Source organism: Cebus imitator, unplaced genomic scaffold (assembly GCF_001604975.1).
Source record: "Cebus imitator isolate Cc_AM_T3 unplaced genomic scaffold, Cebus_imitator-1.0 Scaffold27, whole genome shotgun sequence".
In the NCBI taxonomy this organism is placed as follows: Eukaryota; Metazoa; Chordata; class Mammalia; order Primates; family Cebidae; genus Cebus; species Cebus imitator.
Window position 1 is genome coordinate 3,700,412 of NW_016107342.1, and position 21,760 is coordinate 3,722,171.

The 21,760-nt window shown below is 37.8% G+C and overlaps 1 protein-coding gene across 1 annotated transcript in view; it reads left to right on the forward strand.

Moving 5' to 3' along the window:
* NEB (nebulin) overlaps window positions 1-21,760 on the forward strand; it is a 217,375-nt gene that overhangs the window by 29,550 nt on the left and 166,065 nt on the right. Inside the window, exons 14-32 of the mRNA XM_017523188.2 lie at window positions 2,355-2,459; window positions 2,546-2,653; window positions 2,751-2,855; window positions 3,263-3,361; window positions 4,372-4,476; window positions 5,410-5,517; window positions 5,611-5,724; window positions 8,053-8,154; window positions 8,249-8,356; window positions 8,447-8,551; window positions 9,610-9,708; window positions 12,033-12,137; window positions 12,703-12,810; window positions 12,904-13,017; window positions 15,460-15,657; window positions 17,649-17,756; window positions 19,517-19,615; window positions 20,339-20,443; window positions 20,530-20,637. Of these exons, the coding sequence (XP_017378677.1) occupies window positions 2,355-2,459; window positions 2,546-2,653; window positions 2,751-2,855; window positions 3,263-3,361; window positions 4,372-4,476; window positions 5,410-5,517; window positions 5,611-5,724; window positions 8,053-8,154; window positions 8,249-8,356; window positions 8,447-8,551; window positions 9,610-9,708; window positions 12,033-12,137; window positions 12,703-12,810; window positions 12,904-13,017; window positions 15,460-15,657; window positions 17,649-17,756; window positions 19,517-19,615; window positions 20,339-20,443; window positions 20,530-20,637 (2,103 nt within the window). The remainder of the gene's footprint in view (window positions 1-2,354; window positions 2,460-2,545; window positions 2,654-2,750; window positions 2,856-3,262; window positions 3,362-4,371; window positions 4,477-5,409; window positions 5,518-5,610; window positions 5,725-8,052; window positions 8,155-8,248; window positions 8,357-8,446; window positions 8,552-9,609; window positions 9,709-12,032; window positions 12,138-12,702; window positions 12,811-12,903; window positions 13,018-15,459; window positions 15,658-17,648; window positions 17,757-19,516; window positions 19,616-20,338; window positions 20,444-20,529; window positions 20,638-21,760) is intronic.

Here is a 21,760-nt window from a genome sequence, read left to right on the forward strand (position 1 = left end):
AGTATGTAACAAATAATACAAATTATTTCCTAAAATATTTTTTCAGGTACGTGTGTGTAAGAGGGAAAGGGAGGAAGGAAGGAAAAGAGAAGTCGTAGTAGCAGTAGGTCACAATATGTAAATATTTGTTACTTCAGGTATTGTTCAAAAACGTTGAAAGCCACAGGCTAAAAGAATGTAACTACATAGCATTTTACTACTAACTAAACCTCAGCATCCAAGCCTAGCTCAGGAAATAGGAGGAGGAGACAGGTAAGAGAAGGGAGAAAAGGAATCCATGGGCTAGAATAATTAATTTTTTTAAAAAAAAGTGGCTTTCACTAGCATTTTAGGATTTAGAAAACACTTTTGCCTGTTTTATTTCATTTGAGTCTTATAATTGTGCCATTTTACAGATGAAAAAATTGAGGCTCAAGGGGAAATAGGGGAGGGACGGTGGGGGGTGGGAAGCTGGGGAGAGATAGCAAGGGGAGAAATGCTAGATGTAGGTGATGGGGAGGAAGGCAGCAAATCACACTGCCACGTGTGTTCCTATGCAACAATTTTGCATGTTCTTCGCATGTACCCCAAAACCTAAAATGCAATAAAATAAATGGGAAAAAAAAATAATCACCCAAATAAGGACATTTCCTTAGCTCAGTGAAGGCAAAGGACACTATTAGGGGGTGTATAAAGAGGGTATTTAATTTGGATTTTGAAGATGGAGAAAGACTGAAGGTGTCGTAGTAATTTGAGAGAGATCTCAAGGATATGTTGGAGCTGGTAAAGATATAGTGAGAACATGGAACAGGAGACAAAGACCTGGCTTGTCTACCCAGCTCTGTGACTTATCATGTTACCTTCACACTAAAGCATGTGTCTTTTTCATATGATTTCTTTTCCTCTGGGTAGATACCGAGTACTGGGATTGCCTGATTGAATGGTAGTTCTACTTTTAGTTCTTTAAGGAATTTCCATACTGTTTTCCATAGTGCTTGTACTAATTTACATACCCACCAATAGTGTAAAAGCAGCTGTGCTCTCTAAGTGAAAACCATCCTTATTAAACATCTAAAAGCCCCAGTTCAAATTTCCTTTGTTGATAAAGACAGGAATCTAAAAATCTTTATAAATAATTAAATATATACATATGTGTGTGTGTATATATATATATATATATAGTTTTTTAAATTGTACTTTAGGTACTGGGGTATATGTACAGATCATGCAGGATTGTTGCATAGGTACATACATGGCAATGTGATTTGCTGCCTCCATCCCCTCATCACCTATAACTGGTATTTCCCCCCATGTTATCCCTCCCCAACCTCCCTACCCCACGCTGTCCCTCCCCTAGTCCCCCCCAACAGACCCTAGTGTGTGATAGGAATCTAAAAATCAAAAACAAGAATAGCATCATTTACATTTTGAAAACCCAGAATGAAAAAGTGACAATAATCTGCTCTATCAGTGGCATATTTAAACTAACCATTGCTTCTTGTTGTTCTTCAAGCTAAAGGTAAATCCTGGCAGAGAAGAGTTAGTAATAATTCATAGTACCGGTTCTCATATATGTACATCTTATTTTTAAGGCAAATTGTTTGTATAATAAGAGATTTTATTATAAGGAGGGAGATTGTATATTTCTTATATAACTTTTTCATGAAAGTTTGTTTAAAAAAATTAAACAACTTGCGATTGGTCAAAATCTCCATGTTTGCTGTGGTATTATCAGTGAGGAAAGAGTATGGGAGCTGAAAGGCAGAGAGGGCAGTAATTCAGAAATACACACAAATCCCTGCTACTAAGGGCTTGGTCAGAGGTAGCATATTGGTTTCTTAATTTTTAAGAGTTTGGAATGTGTGAAACTTAGGCTTTATAATAATTGCTAAATGAACAGTCTTATGATTCATGACACTCCATGTTCGATTGTCAGGTGTTTTGTTTTGTTTTGTTTTGAGACTGAGTCTCGCTCTGTCGCCCAGGCTGGAGTGCGGTGGCATGATCTCAGCTCACTGCAATCTCTGCCTCTCAGGTTCAAGAGATTCTCCTGCCTCAGCCTCCCAAGTAGCTGGGATTACAGGTGCATGTCACCACACCCAGCCAATTTTTTGTATTTTTAGTAGAGAGGGGGTTTCACTTTGTTGACCAGGCTGGTCTCAAACTCCTGACCTCGTGATCTGCCCACCTCGGCCTCCCAAAGTGCTGGGATTACAGGCATGATCTACCGTGCTTGTCCTCAATTGTCAGTTTTTAAGTCAGTTGACAGATGATATCTTTTCTTCATCTTTTGTTTAGTGTTAGAAAATATAAGTGTTATAATCAGCATGGGAGTGACAGGAATCTACTTTAACTGATTTTTTTTTCTTTGACAGAAACTATACAAGGAAAACTATGAAAAGACAAAGGCAAAGAGCATAAATTACTGCGAGACCCCCAAATTTAAGCTCGATACTGTTCTGCAGAACTTCAGTAGTGATGTAAGCGATCTTACTGTCACTCCTTCTGCTAAAAAAAGAATCCACTATTTCACCAATTAATAAATGAAATATGTTTTGTCTTTCAGAACAAATACAAAGGTTCCTACTTAAAAACTATTTTGGGACATTATGTAGGCAGCTTTGAGGATCCATACCATTCACACTGCATGAAAGTCGCAGCTGAAAACAGTGATGTAAGTTCTAAAATAATTGTTTGACTTTTCAAATAACATTTTTCTTAGGGCATGAATGCAATGGCTGCATCTTATGCCTGATTTCTCCTCCTCATAGAAAAACTACAAAGCAGAATATGAAGAAGACAGAGGCAAAGGCTTCTTCCCCCAGACCATAACTCAAGAATATGAAGCAATTAAGAAACTAGATCAGTGTAAAGATGTAAGTCTGTAGTCTGAACTTTGAATGTGACTGCCTTCCATAGCATCTAGTGGTCAAGATATGTTTAAAATGCTGACACTTTTATAAATAAGTGTAAGCCAGACAATTGCAAGAAATGAAATCCATTTTGTAGGAAACATCCTATTTTCCCCTTGTTGGCATCCCTACATTTTAAGAGGTAATTCTAGCTCATTTTCCCAAAGAAGAGTTATCAGGAATCTGAAGATTCACATACGAAGGTGTACGAAGAATCTCTCAAACTGCAGTCTAGTTAGAAAAAATATATGTATTTTATTAACTACAAGCTTCTTTGCCTTGCGGGGCATGAGGTTCTATTTGCCTGGCCTATGGGCCACCTCGGATCTGACAGGTGATACTGCTAAACCAAATGCCTTTGCTTCCCACAGCACACCTACAAAGTCCATCCAGATAAGACAAAATTCACCCAAGTTACCGACTCTCCTGTTCTGCTGCAAGCCCAAGTCAATTCCAAACAACTGAGCGATGTAAGTTCTTCTAACTACCTAGGACATCTAATTATAAGAGATAACATTTCATAACTCTATACATAAAATCCAATCACAAGTTTGTTCAAAAGGCAGGGTAAGTATTAACAAGTTTAAATTGTATGTATTTTTATATATTTGTATAAAAATATTTTCTGCGTCTTGTGGGGTGGATAACATTTACAATGAGATGATTCTGTAAAGGAAAAAAATGTAGCTTAAAGCAGTGGAAAGAACGTGAGTTCTAGAGTCAGACAAAACTGCATTCAAATGTTAGCTCTGTCATTGAAGTCTGGATGGGCAAAGGTTTAACCTCGCTCTGCCTGATATTTGCCTTTTATAATTTGTGGCTGTTTTGAAGAGTAAGTAAAGGGAGAAATGTACTCTGCACATGCCCTGGCCAGAGCAGGTATTCAGTACATGAGTTTCTCTCTCCCTAGTAAGTTTCTGGAAACTGGAATCTCTGAGACAAACTTTATTATGTGAGCCTTAAGTGTGCACTTCCAAACTTACGTTGAACCAAAAAAATAAAAGTAACCTCAGTAGATTTATGTCCAGAAATAAAGGCTCCAATTAGAACATCAAAACCCTGATGTCTGTGAGAGGACTCCTAATCAGATGAAAGGAAAGTGGCTCCAGTACGGTATGTGAGCACTGACAATGGCAAGAAAGACAGCACGGGGCACTTCTCAGAACCTACAGGGCCAACTGTGCTATGCAGGGAGGGAGGCGTGTTTGACAGAGTTACCTCATTCCCTTAGGGTCCTACCATGGTGACAGATGTGATCATAGCTGGCAAGTGTCCCGCATACAGGTTCAGTCATGCAGGTGGCCCACCCAAGCTCTAGAAGTCTCTTCTGATCTCAACAATGTTGTCACTTATTTTACAAAATGTACCACACAAGAATTTTTGTATTCTGGAACAATTCTTCTGAGCTAATTGATGTTCTCTCTCTCTCGGTCTGTCTGTCTCTCGCTCTCTCGCTCTCTCTCTCTCTTTCTCGTCATAGTTAAATTACAAAGCAAAACATGAAAGTGAAAAGTTCAAGTGCCATATCCCCCCTGATACTCCTGCTCTTATCCAGCACAAAGTCAATGCCTATAACCTGAGTGATGTAAGTTCCTCATGCCCTGTACCATGTGATATACTGACAACCTGTGCTTTTATTTTTGAACTGCTTCATTATGATTCAATGAATAGTTTAATGTTAAAAATGGGAAGAACAGTTAACATTTGTATCCTGTTCCTATGCCTCTGCCAATATTACTGAATTCACCTTACAAAATGTGTGTAGCAATCTTATAAGTAGTTTCATACAGTTGGATAATCTTAATATATTGTAACCATCCCTCAAAATATACCTCTCATTTATGCTTAATTGTAAATTTTAATGGTAGATCTTTTAGCCGTATATTCATTTAAGTTATACTATAATTCATTTATTCTCTGGGCTTATAATGTCCCTTATTTCACATAAATGATACTTATTTCTACATGTGTGAGAACTTGCATAAATAAAGATATAGGGGATAGAAAGGGCAGAAGTTCAGATATCCATTTCTATCTTTAATTCTTCAAACTTAATTTTATAGAAAAGTTTAATTACCCTTGGGGCTCTCAATTTCTTCAATAATTCTGTAAATGAGTACTAAGATTATCTGGTATCAATAAGTATTTTAATTATTTATGAAATAACCTTTGCAGAGAACTTAGAGGTCAAATGAAAGTGATGCCTTTGTATCATAAAAAGTAAGTTAACTGTAGAATGTTTGTGCTACTCTATAAAACATTCAGTGTTAGGAATCAAATATTAGTGTAATAGCTAGAATTAGATAAAAAAATTCTCATGGAGTGTAGAGAAGCCCAACTTAGAGAATTAATAGCTCCAACTTGAGAAGAAATATTTAAAATATGCATGATTTCCTGGACAATAAAAAGGGCCCATTTATTTTATATTGAGACGAGGTATTTAGTTACCCATTAGTCTTTAAAGGTGATGACATGCAGATCACTTTTGCCAATTCCTTTGCTGAATTTTTCTGTCCAGAATCTTTATAAGCAAGACTGGGAGAAGAGCAAAGCCAAGAAGTTTGACATTAAAGTGGATGCCATTCCCCTACTGGCAGCCAAAGCCAACACCAAGAACGCCAGTGATGTGAGTGTGGCCCGGGGACCTGGGGACCTGGACAGGGCAGCCTCAGGGGTGTTTCCTGGTGAGTGGGATCTGGCACGTGTGATGTCTTTGCAGGTAATGTACAAGAAAGACTATGAAAAAAGCAAAGGAAAAATGATTGGAGCCCTCAGCATTAATGATGATCCCAAGATACTGCACTCTTTGAAGGTGGCCAAAAACCAGAGTGATGTGAGTGTCTCTGTAATTCACCCCTATTTTCAGATGTGGCCACAAAGTTGCTGTTTAAAATAACCTTGGATGGATGTTAGCCTAACTGAAATCTCGGATTCAGGATGACAAATCACACGTGAAAGCTTCACCTAGGTGGTAAAGGAAGATGAACTTCCCTATTGTTGTGGATGTCTTCGATGCCAGTGAATACTGCAAAAGTTTCCTTCATCTCCTTAATACCTTCTGTTTTATTAGGAGAAAAAATATTCTGGCAATATCAATATCTGTCTTTATTGTTTCTCCTAGAAATGAGCTTCATATGTGTAAATACAGGTACATGCACATGTAGGTATTCACCCAATGCCCACAACTGATTAAGGAAGTTTGCAAGAAGTAAGTTAAAGGATGAAGTAAGAAAAACTGCATGAGGCAAAAACTGAAAAGCAAAGTCCTTTATTTTAAGAAATTTATAGAATATTGATCTTATTTTGAAGACTAACATACTTACTAAAAATAAAATATGACTCAGCAATCCTAATACAGGATATATACCCAAAGGAATATAAATCATTCTTTTTGTAGAGAACGGGGTCTCGCTATATTGCCCAGGCAGGTCTCAAACTCCTGGGCTCAAGCTATCCTCCCGCCTCTGCCTCTCTAAGAGCTGGGATTACAGGTGTGAGCCACAGCACCCGGCCGGAATATAAATCATTCTGTTATAAAGACACACATGCGTATGTTCATTGCAACACTATTCACAATAGCAAAGACATGGAATCATCCTAAATGCCCATCAGTGATAGACTGGATAAAGAAAATGTGGTGCAGATACATCATGAAGTACTGTGCAGCCATAAAACGGAATGAGATCATGTCCTTTGCAGGGACATGGATGGAACTGAAAGCCATTATCCTCAGCAAACTAAGCAGGAACAGAAAATCAAATACCACATGTTCTTTTATATGGAAGCTGAATGATGAGAACACATGGATACATGAAGGGAACAACACACTGTTGGAAGGTGGGGGTGTGGGAGAGGAGACAGAGCATCAGGAAGAATGGCTAATGAATAATTAATACCTGAATGATGGGATGATCTGTGCAGCAAACCGCCATGGCACACGTTTACCTGTGTAACAAACCTGCATATACTGCACATGTACCCTTGAACTTAAAAGTTGGAAATCAAACAAAAAATAATAAAACTCTTCACATAAATTGCTTCCTAATTTGTAGCAAAAAAAGAAATACAGACACCTGTAATCCCAGCACTTGGGAGGCCGAGGCGGGTGGATCACGAGGTCAAGAGATCGAGACCATCCTGGTCAACACGGTGAAACCCTGTCTCTACTAAAAATACAAAAAATTAGCTGGGCATGGTGGCACGTGCCTGTAATCCCAGCTACTCAGGAGGCTGAGGCAGGAGAATTGCCTGAGCCCAGGAGGCGGAGGTTGCGGTGAGCCGAGATCGCGCCATTGCACTCCAGCCTGGGTAACAAGAGCGAAACTCCGTCCCCAAGAAAAAAAAAAAATAAAATAAAAAAAGAAAAAAAAGAAAAAAAGAAAAACAGACAAATCAGTTTTCATATAGAGTTGTAACAAAATGTGTTTCACCAGGTGCTGAACGGAATATGCTTCTAGGACTGTGCTTAATTATCTAAGGTTCACCTTATACCTTATATGTCATTTTGCATCAGCTCTTTAAAAAACTCATTTTTCTTTTTTTTTTTTTTCTTTTGGAGAGAGGGTCTTGCCCTGTTGCCCAGGCTGGAGTGCAGTGTCATGATCTTGGCTCACTGCAAACTTCCCCTTCCAGGTTCAAGCGATTCTCCTGCCTCAGCCTCCCTAACGGCTGGGATTATAGGCATGTGCCATCACGCCCACTAATTTTTGTATTCTTAGTAGTGCCGGGGCTTCACCATGTTGGCCAGGCTGGTGTCAAACTCCTGGCCTTGAGTGGTCTGCCCACCTTGGCCTCCCAAAGTGCTGTGATGACAGGTGTGAGCCACTGCCATCTAGCCAAACTCACTTTTCTTTAAACATATGCAAATAAATTATTTTAAGGCAAAAATTTGCTTAAATAGCAGCATCGGTGTGCTTTAAGTTATTCAGGCTGAAAAAATATTAGGACAAGTAACATAAACATCTTTGTGATTATTAGCAGGTGAGATTATATAAGGCATGAGCCTCTATCACACCAATTCTGCTTTTTCTGCTTTGTGGAAAATAGATGCTGAGAAAACATAAATTTTGCCCCTTCAGTTAAAGTGTAGCAGTGATATGGCTTTCACTTTATGGGGTGTATTTTTCTTTCTTTTTGGTTTAATTTCTTTTTCCTTTAACAGAGATTATACAAGGAAAACTATGAGAAGACAAAGGCGAAGAGTATGAATTACTGTGAGACCCCGAAATATCAACTTGATACTCAGCTGAAGAACTTCAGTGAGGTTCGAAAAGCCACGGTTACCTCTTGGGCCGGAGGGCTTTCCTACTGTTTGACAAATGATTGTTAACTTGGATTACATTTATTTTATTTTTCAGGCTAAATATAAAGACTTATATGTGAAGGATATTTTGGGACATTATGTAGGCAGCTTTGAGGACCCATATCACACACACTGCATGAAAGTTGCAGCTCAAAACAGTGACGTAAGTTTGAAGACAATGGTTCATGCCTCACGGTGACATTGTTTGAGACCTGTAATAATCACAATCTATTTTTGGTTTTTCTCATTATAGAAAAGTTACAAAGCAGAGTATGAAGAAGATAAAGGAAAATGCTATTTCCCTCAGACAATAACACAAGAATATGAAGCAATCAAGAAGCTGGACCAGTGTAAAGACGTAAGTTAGCTGCCCTGAATTCTTGAAATCGGGTTTGGGATTCTTGTGACATCTAGTGGTAAATTTAGCAGGAGTTTAAATGCTAATGTCTAATGATTAGGATATAATTACATTTTACATTTGATTTTGGGGTGGAACTGGGAAACACAACAATTATCATGAAGAGGGCTATTTGTTACAAAATAATTTCAGATTTTATAAATCTTAATTTCCATTAGTTTATATCTATGCAAATTCAGGGTAAAAGAAAGACATGCAGGTTTGAGATAGGTGTTCATTATTTAACAGATTAATACAAGAAGGCAGCCTGGGCCAGGCAATTTCCTTGGTGCTGAGAAAGACAGGGAAAAAGTGGGCCACCTCTTGAGGAGCTCCCACTGGAGTGGAAGAGACAAATAATAAAGGAAGAGAGCAGAGAAATAAGAAAGATATCAAGCAATGATAAGAAAACTAATATAGGATGATGATACAGAATTAAAATAGGACAATGTGTGAGAGAGTGACTCGGTGGGCATCTTAGATTGAGTGGTCAAGGAAGATCTAAAACAGGCATGACCAGCCAGGCCAAGGTCAGGGGAAGAGCAGCGGGGAAGAACAGCCTAAGAAGAGAATAAGCTCAGCATTTAAGGAATTGAAATGATGGGGTGGCTAGAATATACTGGGGAGGAGGGCAGTAGTAAGAGGTGAAATGGCAGGAGATGAGGGAGGAGATGGTTTCTGTAGGGATCGTAAACCAACATGTAGTTTAGACTAAATATGAGGTTCAATAAAGAGTCATTGTAAGGCTTCAGTGGGGGAAGGGTTAATCTGGTTGCTGAGTTGCTGTAGGCAGACCAGAGGCAACTTGGGAAGTGGGGATTCAAGGCGAGAGACAGAGAGAGAGAGAGAGAGAGAGAGAGAGAATATAAATGCATCAACTAAGTTTTTAGGAACAAAATAAACTCTGTTTTTACCTGGAACCATTTTTTATGTTAGTGTATGTATAACCAAGACTATATTGATAAATTATAATGTATAAATACATTATAAATTTCATTAAAGAACATCTTCTTTTCTAGCATACCTACAAAGTTCATCCAGATAAGACCAAATTCACGGCAGTCACTGATACTCCTGTACTGTTGCAAGCCCAGCTCAATACGAAACAGCTTAGCGATGTAAGTGCTTTGATTTATGCAAGTGTGGGTGATCCCAAGTGCTTTGCTCATTTAAAACATAAGCATTTACATGCTTAATCTTCATGGGCTCATCTACCATCCCAATATTGTTATTTTTCAAGATCTGTTTATTAAAACACAAATGAGGCTGCTAGATTGAATTGTAGCCTGAGGAAAGTTGTGTTAGACAATAATAAAAATAATTACTATATTTTTAACAACTTACTGTTTTTTTAGTGGGATTATCTTATTCATTAGGATCTGTCACATGTACCCTAAAACTTCATATCAACTTAAATAATTGACAACAAAAGCATCTATTTGGGTAGGTAACAAGGCAAATATTTCCTATTCTTGAATTTGCTAGCGAAGACTTTCCAGAAAGAAAGGGCACAGTAACAATACAGATATCAAACAATGATAAGATAACTAATATAGAATGATGCTACAGAATTAAAGTGGGATGATATCAGAGAAAGAACTGGATGGGCACTTTAGATTGAGTGGTCAAAGAATGTCTAAGACAGGCATGGTCCAAACATGCCAAGATCAGGGGAAAAGCAGCAGTGCTTCTCAAATATCCACATTCATGAAGTCGCCTACTGACCCTGTTGAAGTACAGATTCTGATTCAGTACATCCGGGGGACTCCATATTCTGACTTTCTAATAAGCCTCTAGGTGATACTGACGCTGTGATTGGTAGGCTACTCTTTGAACAGCAAGGTGCTAACATAGCTAAGTCCTGGAGAGTAGTGCATCATTCTCAAGATAGGAAAGTGAAAGATACAGTTTTTCCTGCAATAAAATGTGTTTTAATGATACAAATTAGCTCATATGCAGTTGTTAAAGAGGAGAACGGCATCAGTATAGCCTAGAAGTCATTTCAGCTCATATGCAACTTTTCCAAGCATCTTAATATTTTGTGTCCCAATAAAGAACAGCTAAACACTAATATTCCTGATTTAGCTAAACTCAGCAAGCTGCAGAGAAATATAGTGCTGTATGTGGTCACAGTCACTATCAATCACTCTTTTTATTGGCTTGGGTAGGCAATCTACTTTGCCTTGAAATTGCTTCTTGCATAATTCTCAATCTTGTGCATTTTTGATTTTGGCTCCAAAATTCAACAGCTTCATCTGTTCTTTACACTCCCTTCCTTCCACCTAACACCACCTTTTAAAAAAATACAATCCTATGTTTAATATTGTAAATAAGAATTCACAGCCAGGTGCAGTGGCTCACACCTGTGACCCCAGCACTTTGGGAGGCTGAGGCAGGCAGATCAGTTGAGCCTACGAGTTTGAAACCAGCCTGGGCAACATGGCAAAATCCTGTCTTTACAAAAAAATAAAAAAATTATCTGGGTATGGTGGCATATGCCTGTAGTCCCAGCTACTCAGGAGGCTGAGGTGGGAGGATCGCTTGAGCCTGGGAGGTGGAGGTTGCAGTGAGCTGAGATTGTGTCACTGCCTTCCAGCCTGGGTGATGGAGCCAGACCCTGTAGAAGAAGGAGAAAGAAAAGAAGAAAGAATTGTTTACATATATTTTTAACTGTGCTAGTGTTTTATTGAGAATTATTATTGTTTTTGTTAGTGCTTTGATTACAGAAGTTCATGTTCTCCAGATACAGCCTAACAGTGTAGATCAGATCATATTCCTGTGTATATAACAGAATCTACACAATGGCAGCTGGTAGCCCAAAGTATGGTGACACAGCAGTCCCCTTATTCGGTTTTGCTTTCCACAATTTCAGTTACTTGCAGTCAACCATGGCCCAAAAATTTGAAGTGGAAAATTCCAGAAACGAAAAATTCATAAGTTTTAAATTGTGTGTTGTTCTGAGTAGCATGATGAAATCTCACACCATCCCCCTTTGTCCTTTCTTTATCAAGAAAAAGAAGGATAAAAACAGATATTTTGAGAGCGATAAACCACATCCACATTACTTTTATTACAATATATTGTTTCAATTTTTCTACTATTAGTTATTGTTAATTTCTTACTGTGCCTAATGTATGAATTAAACTTTATCACAGGTATATACGTATAGGAAAGGACATAGTATATATAGGGTTCAGTGCTATCCATGATTTCAGGTGGCCATTAGGAGTCTTGGAAAGTATCTCCCATGGAAAAAGAAGGACTATCCCACAGTCCCTGAAATAGGGAATGAGACTTTGAATTCTATGTGAGACTTTGACTGAATTGAGTATCTCTTTGAGGCATGTTTTTAAAAAGGGCACTAACACCTTGGCTATATAAACTGTCCTAAATAAATTCAAAGAAGTTCCCCTGAACTGTCCAAACATCCTTTGTTTATCAGCTGAATTACAAAGCAAAACATGAAGGTGAGAAGTTCAAGTGCCATGTACCAGCAGATGCTCCACAGTTTATCCAACACAGAGTCAATGCCTACAATCTGAGTGATGTAAGTACCAAAGCCCCAGAAGCCTATGTTTGGTGTGCATGGAAAGAGAAAATGTTATCAATTTTGTAAGACAAGACTAGGAATTATACAAATAAACAAGTATTAAGATTGTTACCAGAGTGTAAGTGGAGCTTTTAAAGTCAAAATGTTCTTAAGACTCCTACTTAGCTATCAGATTTCATTTTCCATGGTCTCTGTTACCATCAGAAGATCTCTCAATTACCCTTCTGCTATTCCCTGGAGTTTTACAACATCTTTCCCATGTAAATGTCACATTTCACCTTCTCCAAGTCATTGTCATTTTATAGCATCCTTATATAAATCAAGGTAGCAGAGTCTTTAGAAAGTTTACAGAACATTAAAAAGAGTAGCTTATACTTAGTGGTAGGGAGAAAGAAACTGGGTGATAGATAGATCAATACATATGCTACAATTTGATAAATACAGAATTTATAGGTGAAATAAGTATGTATACACAAATTTTGAAAATATTTTTATTTTTTTACTGGATCACACTGTGTTTAATGTTCTTCTTTTCATTCCTTTGCTGAATTTTTCTGTCCAGAATCTTTATAAGCAAGACTGGGAGAAGAGCAAAGCCAAGAAGTTTGAAATTAAAGTGGATGCCATTCCCCTGCTGGCAGCCAAAGCCAATACCAAGAATGCTAGCGATGTGAGTGTGGCCTGGGGACCTGGGGACCTGGACAGGGTGGCCTCGGGGACATTTCCTGGTGAGTGGGATCTGACATGTGTGATATCTTTGCAGGTGATGTATAAGAAAGACTATGAAAAAAGCAAAGGGAAAATGATTGGGGCCCTCAGCATTAACGACGATCCCAAGATGCTGCACTCCTTGAAGACAGCCAAAAACCAGAGTGATGTGAGTGTCTTTGTGACTCTGTATTGTTTTCAAGATGGACCCCCTGTTATGATGCCCAAGGTAGTCGTGTGGAAAAGGATTTCATAAGCATAGGCTCTCTCACATTCACAAAAGTACTGATGTAGAAAACTTTAGAATAATGCCCTGGATTGTTGCACCTCCACATTTGAGGGGAGAAATCACTGATTTGTACTTGATGTCCATTTCACTTTGAAAACTGTATTCATCAATATTTAATAGAATATTGATTATATTCTTAAAACCTTTTAGAAAACATGAGTAGATGTTTTCACATTTTATTCTAATTGAAAAATAATTTTTAAAATGAAAATTTTAAAACTGTCTTTACTTTGGAAGACATTTACGAATCACAAATAAAAAATCTTAATAGAGTATCATTGTTCTTCATTGGCTTTAGTAATGAGTTTGGTCTAGATCCAGGAAAAAGACTCCGTTGATTACAAATCCCTTTGAGACGCTGACAAAAGATTTGAATCATCTATATAGAAAATGAACATTAATTTTCATGCCTTTTGTCTGAATTTTGGTGAACTCATGGGCTCCTTAAGGCTTGTCTATGGGCCATGTAACATTTTCCAGTTAAAATTCTTACTACAGAGAGACAAACATCTACTATTGCAAATTATAGTATGTACTATGTATAAAATGTTTAGAGAATCCCTTAAGAGTACTGAGAATGTTCAATGTAGCTTGCAGATACTAGTTTTTTATGATGAAAGAGAAGCGTGTTTATATCATTTAGTTTTAACCATGCTTTTATATGAAGATCTATACATACCTCTTTAACTCATGTTGCATTTATTGTGTCATCACATAGCACTTTAAAACTTCCAATTCCATAATTTTCTCTAGTAACTTCACAGTGAATTATGTCAGTATATAGTGCTCACATATATTACTATTTTGTTCACTAGTTAAGTTCTCTCAGCTTAAGAAGAGTATGACTCCCCCTTGATAGCATGTGTATTTTTATCTTTTGTTTTTATTCCTATCACAGAACCCTGTAGTAGGCACATAAGAAATGCCCAATAAATATTTGTTAATTGATTGATGTAAATGACCAAAAGACATAGCAAATGGGTCAGTCTCACATAATATCCAGGCAAAATGCTAAGCCGCAGATATTGAACATGCATGACTTTTTAAAAAGAATCTTTTAAAGCCATTTGGATCTTTGACAACATTTTATATGTGCTGGTATGTGTCAGCTGGTGTGAACATGAACAAAACAGTAACAACAATGTCTTCAAAAATATTTCCACACACCAACTGTTGTAACATTGCTTTATCAGTTTTCTTCTAATTAAGACAAATTGTTGTTTTCAGTGTTGTTGCAAACTATCAGAAAGTTTCCATACTTTATTTTTATAAACCAGGGTCTCAATTTTATAGTTAAGTAATAAATGTATTCAGTGAAAGTGACTACCCACAAAATATGAGAAGGAAGATCAAGTTCCCTTAGAAAGCCAAAAAGATCAGATCGTTTGCAAAAGGAATTGTTACAGAAGATTTATAATGCACATCTGTACTTACCAGCTTGGGTCACTGTCTCTAATATGTATGTGACCATGGAAAACTAGGATGAGTTTCGAATTTTCTTAAAGGGAATAGGTCAAAATTTTTCTGTCTGTTAAGATAATTAGTGAGTGGCTATGATGAAACTGGGAATTTGACCTAATTAGCACCTTGTCTAACCATTCCAGAAAACCAGAAAATGAAGGCAGCCCTTAAGGCCAAGTCAGGACATTTAGTTTATGAGAACATTGTACAGAAGGGCCAACATTATTTTAATGGCTCAGTTTCCCAAACTTTTCTCCTATGAAGTCTTTTAACTGCTGCAATCTGAAGTTTCTTTTAAATTGTTGCCAAAATTGAACTTGATATGAAAACCTTTGAGATTCTCAGTAGGGCTTATCTCCTGTCAATAATAGGTTAAAAAATCAGTTGACTATCCATTTAAAAATGACTCTATACAGCCAAGAAACTAAGTCTACCGCCCTGTGTATGAAGTAACCATTTTATAAAATCAAATTGTCATATGGTTTTCATTACATTTAAAAAATGCTTCTTTATTGGAAAACCCTTCATAGGTTAAATTACATTAATAATAGTAACACTTGTTAGTGGTCCTTGAGAAACCCTGTTTTAGAATAAAAGCATTCCGGCTCCTGACTGAGCAGGAGCTGCGGCCCGTTGTCTGTTGTGACTCTGACGGTTTCTCACTGATTTGAGAAGGTCTGCCCACGTGTGCTTTTTGAAGGGATTTCAACGGTGTGTAACATATGAACACATTTTTGGGCAAAATAACTACTCAGATGTTTGACTCTTTCTCTAACTTATATTTATTGTTTATGAAAGATCTGTCTTTTCTGGAAATCCATAGAAGATTTGTTATAATAAATGATAATTTCCTATTCACAGCATGAATATCGAAAAGATTATGAAAAGTCAAAAACCATCTACACGGCACCTCTGGATATGCTCCAAGTCACCCAAGCTAAGAAATCTCAGGAAATTGCCAGCGACGTTGATTATAAGCACATCTTACACAGTTACAGCTACCCGCCCGATAGCATCAACGTGGACCTCGCCAAGAAGGCGTACGCGCTACAGAGCGATGTGAGTAACCAGGGTTTCTCTAGCCTCTTTTAAAAAGCTGGAAACTGAAATGGACCTCAAAGTTGAGTGAGGTTTTTGTACTTCTCAGAGGTGTCTGCATTGTCCTATGTATGTAAGCAAAACAACCCTTGTGATTCTCTAAGAACATGCCCTTCAGGATTAGGAAGAACTGATCTGGCATGCATCCCATCACTGTTTCCCTCTGGGAAAGTTATCAGCCTTGCTAAGTCCAGAGTCCTCCTCTGTAAAATGGAAATAAATCAAAAACATTGTTTGGAGGATGTCAATGCATGCAAAACACTTAGCATGGTGCTAGGCCTGAGTGAGTTCTCAATAAACATTCAGTATTTATCATCACCAGCATCATAATCATCGTATTCATCAGCATCAATGATTTTTACATAGATTGCTATCTGAAAAGAAAATATATCATTTAACATAAATATTTATAACTATTTTTTTCTGCAGATCAAAACTTCTTTAGGCAAGTTAATTTGTCTGAACTACACAAGTGAATACTTCATCCTAACAATTCTAGTTTTAAAAATGTGTTAAAGTACACATAACATAAATTTACCACCTTTACAATTTTCAAATGTACAGTTCAGTGGTGTTAAGTATATCAACATTGTTGTGCGACCAATCTCCAGAGCCTTTTCATCTTCCCAAATTGAAACTCTATATTCATTAAACAGCAACTCCCACTTTCCTTCTTCCCCTAGCTTGTGGCAGCCACCAATCTATGCTCTGTTTCTAAGTTTGACTAACTCTAGATACCTCATGATGTGAAATCATACAATGTTTGTCTCTTTGTGATTGGCTTATTTCACTTGGCAAAATGTCCTCAGTGTTTATCCATGTTGTAGCATGTGTCAAAATGGCCTTCCTTTTTAAGGCTGAATAATATTCTATTATATGGATAGGCTACATTTTATTCGCCCTTTCATCTGTTGGTAGACATTTGGGTTGCTTCCACCTTTAAGCTATTTTGATGCTATGAATATGGGTATGTGAATGTCTCTTTGAGATCCTGCTTTCAATTCTTTTGAGTATAAACCCAGAAGTTGAATAGCTGGATCATATGGTAACTCTAATTTTTATCTGTAGAAGAACCATTATAAGTAGTTTTCCATATCGGCTGCAAAATTTTACATTCCTGCCACTAACAATTCTATATTATGCATTGTTATTCTACTTGTCATTAGTTTGATTTTGTTATGTTTTTTCACCCCAAATAGATCATAAGCCTCTGAAGGACAGGAACTGAATACTTTGTTGATTTTGCATTCCACTTAAAAGGCCCACAGTAAAGAACAACAGTTTGAATTTTGTATCTAAAATGTGCATTTTTGGTACCACCGATGGTCAGACAACAAAAGTAGCTCATGATTTTAATACCATCAAGTAACTGTGCCTCAACTAGGACCAATTCCAAATAATAACTGCTCCCTTATGCAAATTAACAAGTGCAACTATTTTAAACTGTTGTTAGCCAATGTAGAAACACTCCAAAGTGGACCAGGACACATGAAGGGCCATGTGTGCAAGCAGAACAAATAATTCCATTAAGTCTTACACAGCTAGAAAATGAGCAAATAATCCACCTTCAATGTGGCCTTCTATTTTAATTTGATAGAAACATAATACTTAAAGTTCCAGAAAACAAATGTCTCACATTTGATTACCTGACAATTTCACTTATTCTTTAAAGGGCAGGTTAGACTTGAGCATTTTCCAGTTTGGAATTAGAGTACCACATACTTCCATTACATTGGAAATAAGGATGAAATGGAACATATGCCAGTTAGAAGGAAAGCAAAAATCTAAGAGCTGTTACTATCTCTCAGCAAAGAAATATATACAATAACCTTAGTGTCTGGAGTAAGGAAGCTGGTTGGAAATCTCAAAAACATTGTTTTGAATAAAACATTGGAGTTTACATAATGAAGATGACACAGCAAAGAAATGTAACCTTTCTCTTGGTGTTTTAGGTTGAATACAAAGCTGACTACAACAGCTGGATGAAAGGTTGTGGCTGGGTGCCTTTTGGGTCCCTAGAAATGGAAAAGGCAAAGCGAGCTTCAGACATCCTTAATGAGGTAAAGCCATTGGGTGTGTCAGAGGGCAAGTGGTGAATATGTTGTGTTAAAGCTCTCAAAACCATGGACAGTGCCTCCTTCATTGCTTCATTCTTCAGTCGCTGTTGCTAAGGAAAAAACTTACCACGTGCATAAATTACCCAGGTAGACCAGCACAGACCTTTATATTACCAAAATCGTTTATGTGAACCATTCATTATAAATATTTTTAACAATTTTATTAAGGTATAACTTACATACAATAAAATTAGGTATACACCTTGACAAGTTTTAATAAATTCATATGATTCTGCACTCATCACTGCAATTAGATTTTAAAATGCTGCTAGAACCCCAAAAAGTTTCCCCCTAAATTCCTGCTCTCATCTTCAGCCCCAGGCAGCCACTGATTTGCATTCTGTCTCTAAAGTTTTCTCTTTTCTAGAAATTTCTTTTGTATCCGGCTTCTTTCACTTCATGTCATGTTCCTGTGATTCATCCATGATTCTGCTTGTAATTTTTTAAAATTATTGAGTAGTAATCTTTTGTATGGATTTATTAGGTTGGTTCAAAAGTAATTGCGGTTTTGACATTAAAAGCAATGGCAAGAACCACAATTACTTCTGCCCTAGCATAATACGTACCACATTGTTATTATTGCTTCACCGGTTTGGGGATATGTGGATGGTTTCCTTTTTTTGTGTGATTATGAGTAACGCAGCTGTTATAGAAATCGTCTTTGAAGAATTCTTCCCTAAGTCATGTTCTGGTTGGCTTTGAAGTAATATATAAATTATAATTCAGTGTAAGAAAAAATAGTGATGATCTTGAGCCTCATAAGCCAGCAAGGTTATGTGTCCCTCCTCTGTGACAGTTGAAGAGTCTCATGCTGTCAGGCCAGTGCATCCTCAAAGAGGGCAGACAACACGCAGGACAGAGGTGCTGTGGGCAGGTTACTTTCCACACTCAAGTTTTACTTCTTGTTCAGTGCTTTGTTTTCGATGAAAACCATTTTGTCTACTCAAAGATCTTCCAGAAAATAGTTCTTCTGGGTTAGTGGTTTTTGGAAGTCTGAAGCTGAAAGAGGGATCTTACTAACTGGGATGTACAATATGCACAAAGGAAGAGGACTGGGAAAATATATAAGAGATGAATACAGGACTAAAGTGGCTAGAAGTTGATAGCTCCCAGTGGGCACACCTCCCCAGGGTCTGCTCTGCAGTGCCCCTTAAGCGCTTTGGTGATAATTTATGTGCTAACCACATTAAGACTTGCAGAGCAAAAGTCCTGCCTCTATTAATAATAATTCCTAGCTGTTGCCCTAGTTCTTCAATTCTTCCTTCCTCAACCGCACAGCTTCTTGATGCCATTTGCTGATGGAGTAATGGGGAAAAAGAAAACTTGTTTGTGTCCTGCAAAGACACTTTAAATCTCCTTGCTTAATTTTCTGTCAAACCTTTAGAAAACTCTGTGATGTTTCTGCTTTCTGCTTAGCTGAGGGTATCTTCTTTCATGTCATAGGCAAGAAATTAAGAATGGAGTCTGTCTGGTTCCTGAGAGCAGTATTTGCGTCTGTGCTGTCCCAAAACTTCTACAATTAAATGGATTTTTAAAAATATTGACTTTTGTATTGCATTCATCAAGCCAATAAAGAATCTAGTATTTTTACATTTTAAAATCATAAAAAATCTTCCTTATTGCTTCAAAATAAATTTCAGGGATTTTGACATATTAGCCTTCAGTGAAAAACCAGATTGTTTTTCTCTTTATTTGCCAAACAGAAAAAATATCGCCAACATCCAGACACACTCAAGTTTACCTCGATTGAAGATGCTCCAATTACAGTACAGGCTAAAATTAACCAGGCCCAGAGGAGTGATGTAAGTGTTAATCCTCTCTATATGTTAGTAGATGTCAGCTAATACAAATACATTTGTATTTCAAATGGACTGATCACCTGTAGTTATTATACAATATGAAGAGACCCAATTACATGAGCAGCTGTGCAATTCCCCAGCTGTTCATTAATAAAGCATTCCTAATTAATATATTTACAATAATGTATATTGTGCTGACTGTCCTTTTAGCCATTTGACATTGCTTTCTAAGGAAAAGGTAAGAGGAACTTCTCTTAATGACAACAAAAACTACAAGCCTGTTTCTAGGAAAGACCAGAAAGAATGAGTATAGCAAGAATTTTATTTCTTATCCTACTTATCTTTAATTTCCCACAAAATATAATATAGGTGGTTGGTGTATTCTACCCTATTATGCTTTCCCACGCTCAGGAAAGTGTTTGCAGGTGACCATTTTCATCAGGCCGCCTCCCTGGGCTAATTGCCACTTTGTGCCCCTACCTAGGCCCAGAAGCTCCTAGTGCAAGTTCCAAGGGATCTTTGTAAAACTGAATAAGCACTGAGACAGGATCCTAAGTAACTGCATGTGAGACCTCGAATGCCTACAGATATTTGCACATGAATATGCAAATGCACAAGACTGTCCTCCTTAAAACCACCTCTGTGAAATAGGATCCATTAGGAAATTATTTTCCAGTGCCATTAAACTTTTCTCTCTGTTTGTTTGTGCATTTTTATCTCTTTCAGATCGCTTACAAAGCCAAAGGAGAGGAAATTCTTCACAAATACAACCTGCCAGCAGACCTGCCCCAGTTCATCCAAGCTAAAGTTAATGCCTACAATATCAGTGAGGTGTGTGGGCGGACTTGGGCTGATGTATGTGTCAGACTCTACTAATATGGTCTCTAAGTTGTACTTAAATGACATTTTTCTTTCAGAATATGTACAAAGCAGACTTGAAAGACTTGAGCAAGAAGGGATATGACCTGAGAACTGATGCGATTCCCATCAGAGCTGCCAAAGCTGCCAGGCAGGCAGCCAGTGATGTAAGTCCAGCTGTGGTCATACGTGGGCAACTAGAAAATGTGGGTGGGTGGGCTTGGGGTCTGACAATGACCCAAATGTCTCCATGCATGTGGTCCCCAGTTGGAAGCAAATCTGATTGAAAACTATTCAGGAAATAAAGTTCCCTAAATAGATTTAACTTTGAGGGGGTCTATTTCTACACTGACTCACAATACTTCTCTTGTGGAGATACCATTTAAGTCATAATTGCCTCCTGATGGTAAAATTTTCTCAAAACTTTATTGATATGATCTTCTTCTTTCCCTTTCCTCTCCCTTTTTCCTTCATTACTTCTACAGACAGGTAAATTAGCCTCAATTTCACCACCTCTAATAGCCAGTCTTTGGGTTCTACTAGAGTTAAGAATTTTATTTCTTGTCCTATTTGTCTTTAACCAAGATGTGAAATGAAGTCACTTTGCTGTTTGAGGTTTCAATAAAACTGGCCCAAGGCCCCATCTGTTATTCTATAGGAACTGGAATCCCCCTCCCCATGATTTCTGTGGCATCTCTGAGATTTTTATTTCTCAGCTGACCTCTGGCTCCTGGCTGGCTTGAGCTCACCTGGGCCCTCCTCCTGCGGGTCTCCTCCTGCTGCCCTGTATGACCCAGAAATGAAACACAGCCCCTTCCTTTTGACTTCCTAGAGTCCGAAACACCACTTTCCTGATTGTTTGAAATTAGGTTTCCATCGCTGCAGTGTGAATATGTGATGGGTGAATAACAAATGTCCTCATCCTGAAATGCCCCTGTCCCACCCAGAATTTCTCACTGACCGCCTTTCTCTGTGGGTGCCTTCTTTCAGCCACCCCTGCCCCGACATACCACAAACCTGCCCTTGTGCCTCTGCTTCTTAGTGTCCCACAGGGCCCTCCACATCTCTCCAAGGAAGCTCAGTCCCCCTCACTGTGTTACCCAGAGCCAGTTAGTGTTTACCTGCTCCTGGCTCTGGGTCTCCCTTTGAATATCCAAGGACTTACTAAAATTCTATTATTAATATTAACATCCTACTGCTGCTATAAAAAAAATGCTAAAACTAATCAAATATCCAGCTACTTGCACTCTAGTAACACAATAAAATTGATAGAGATTGTGAAATATTTAT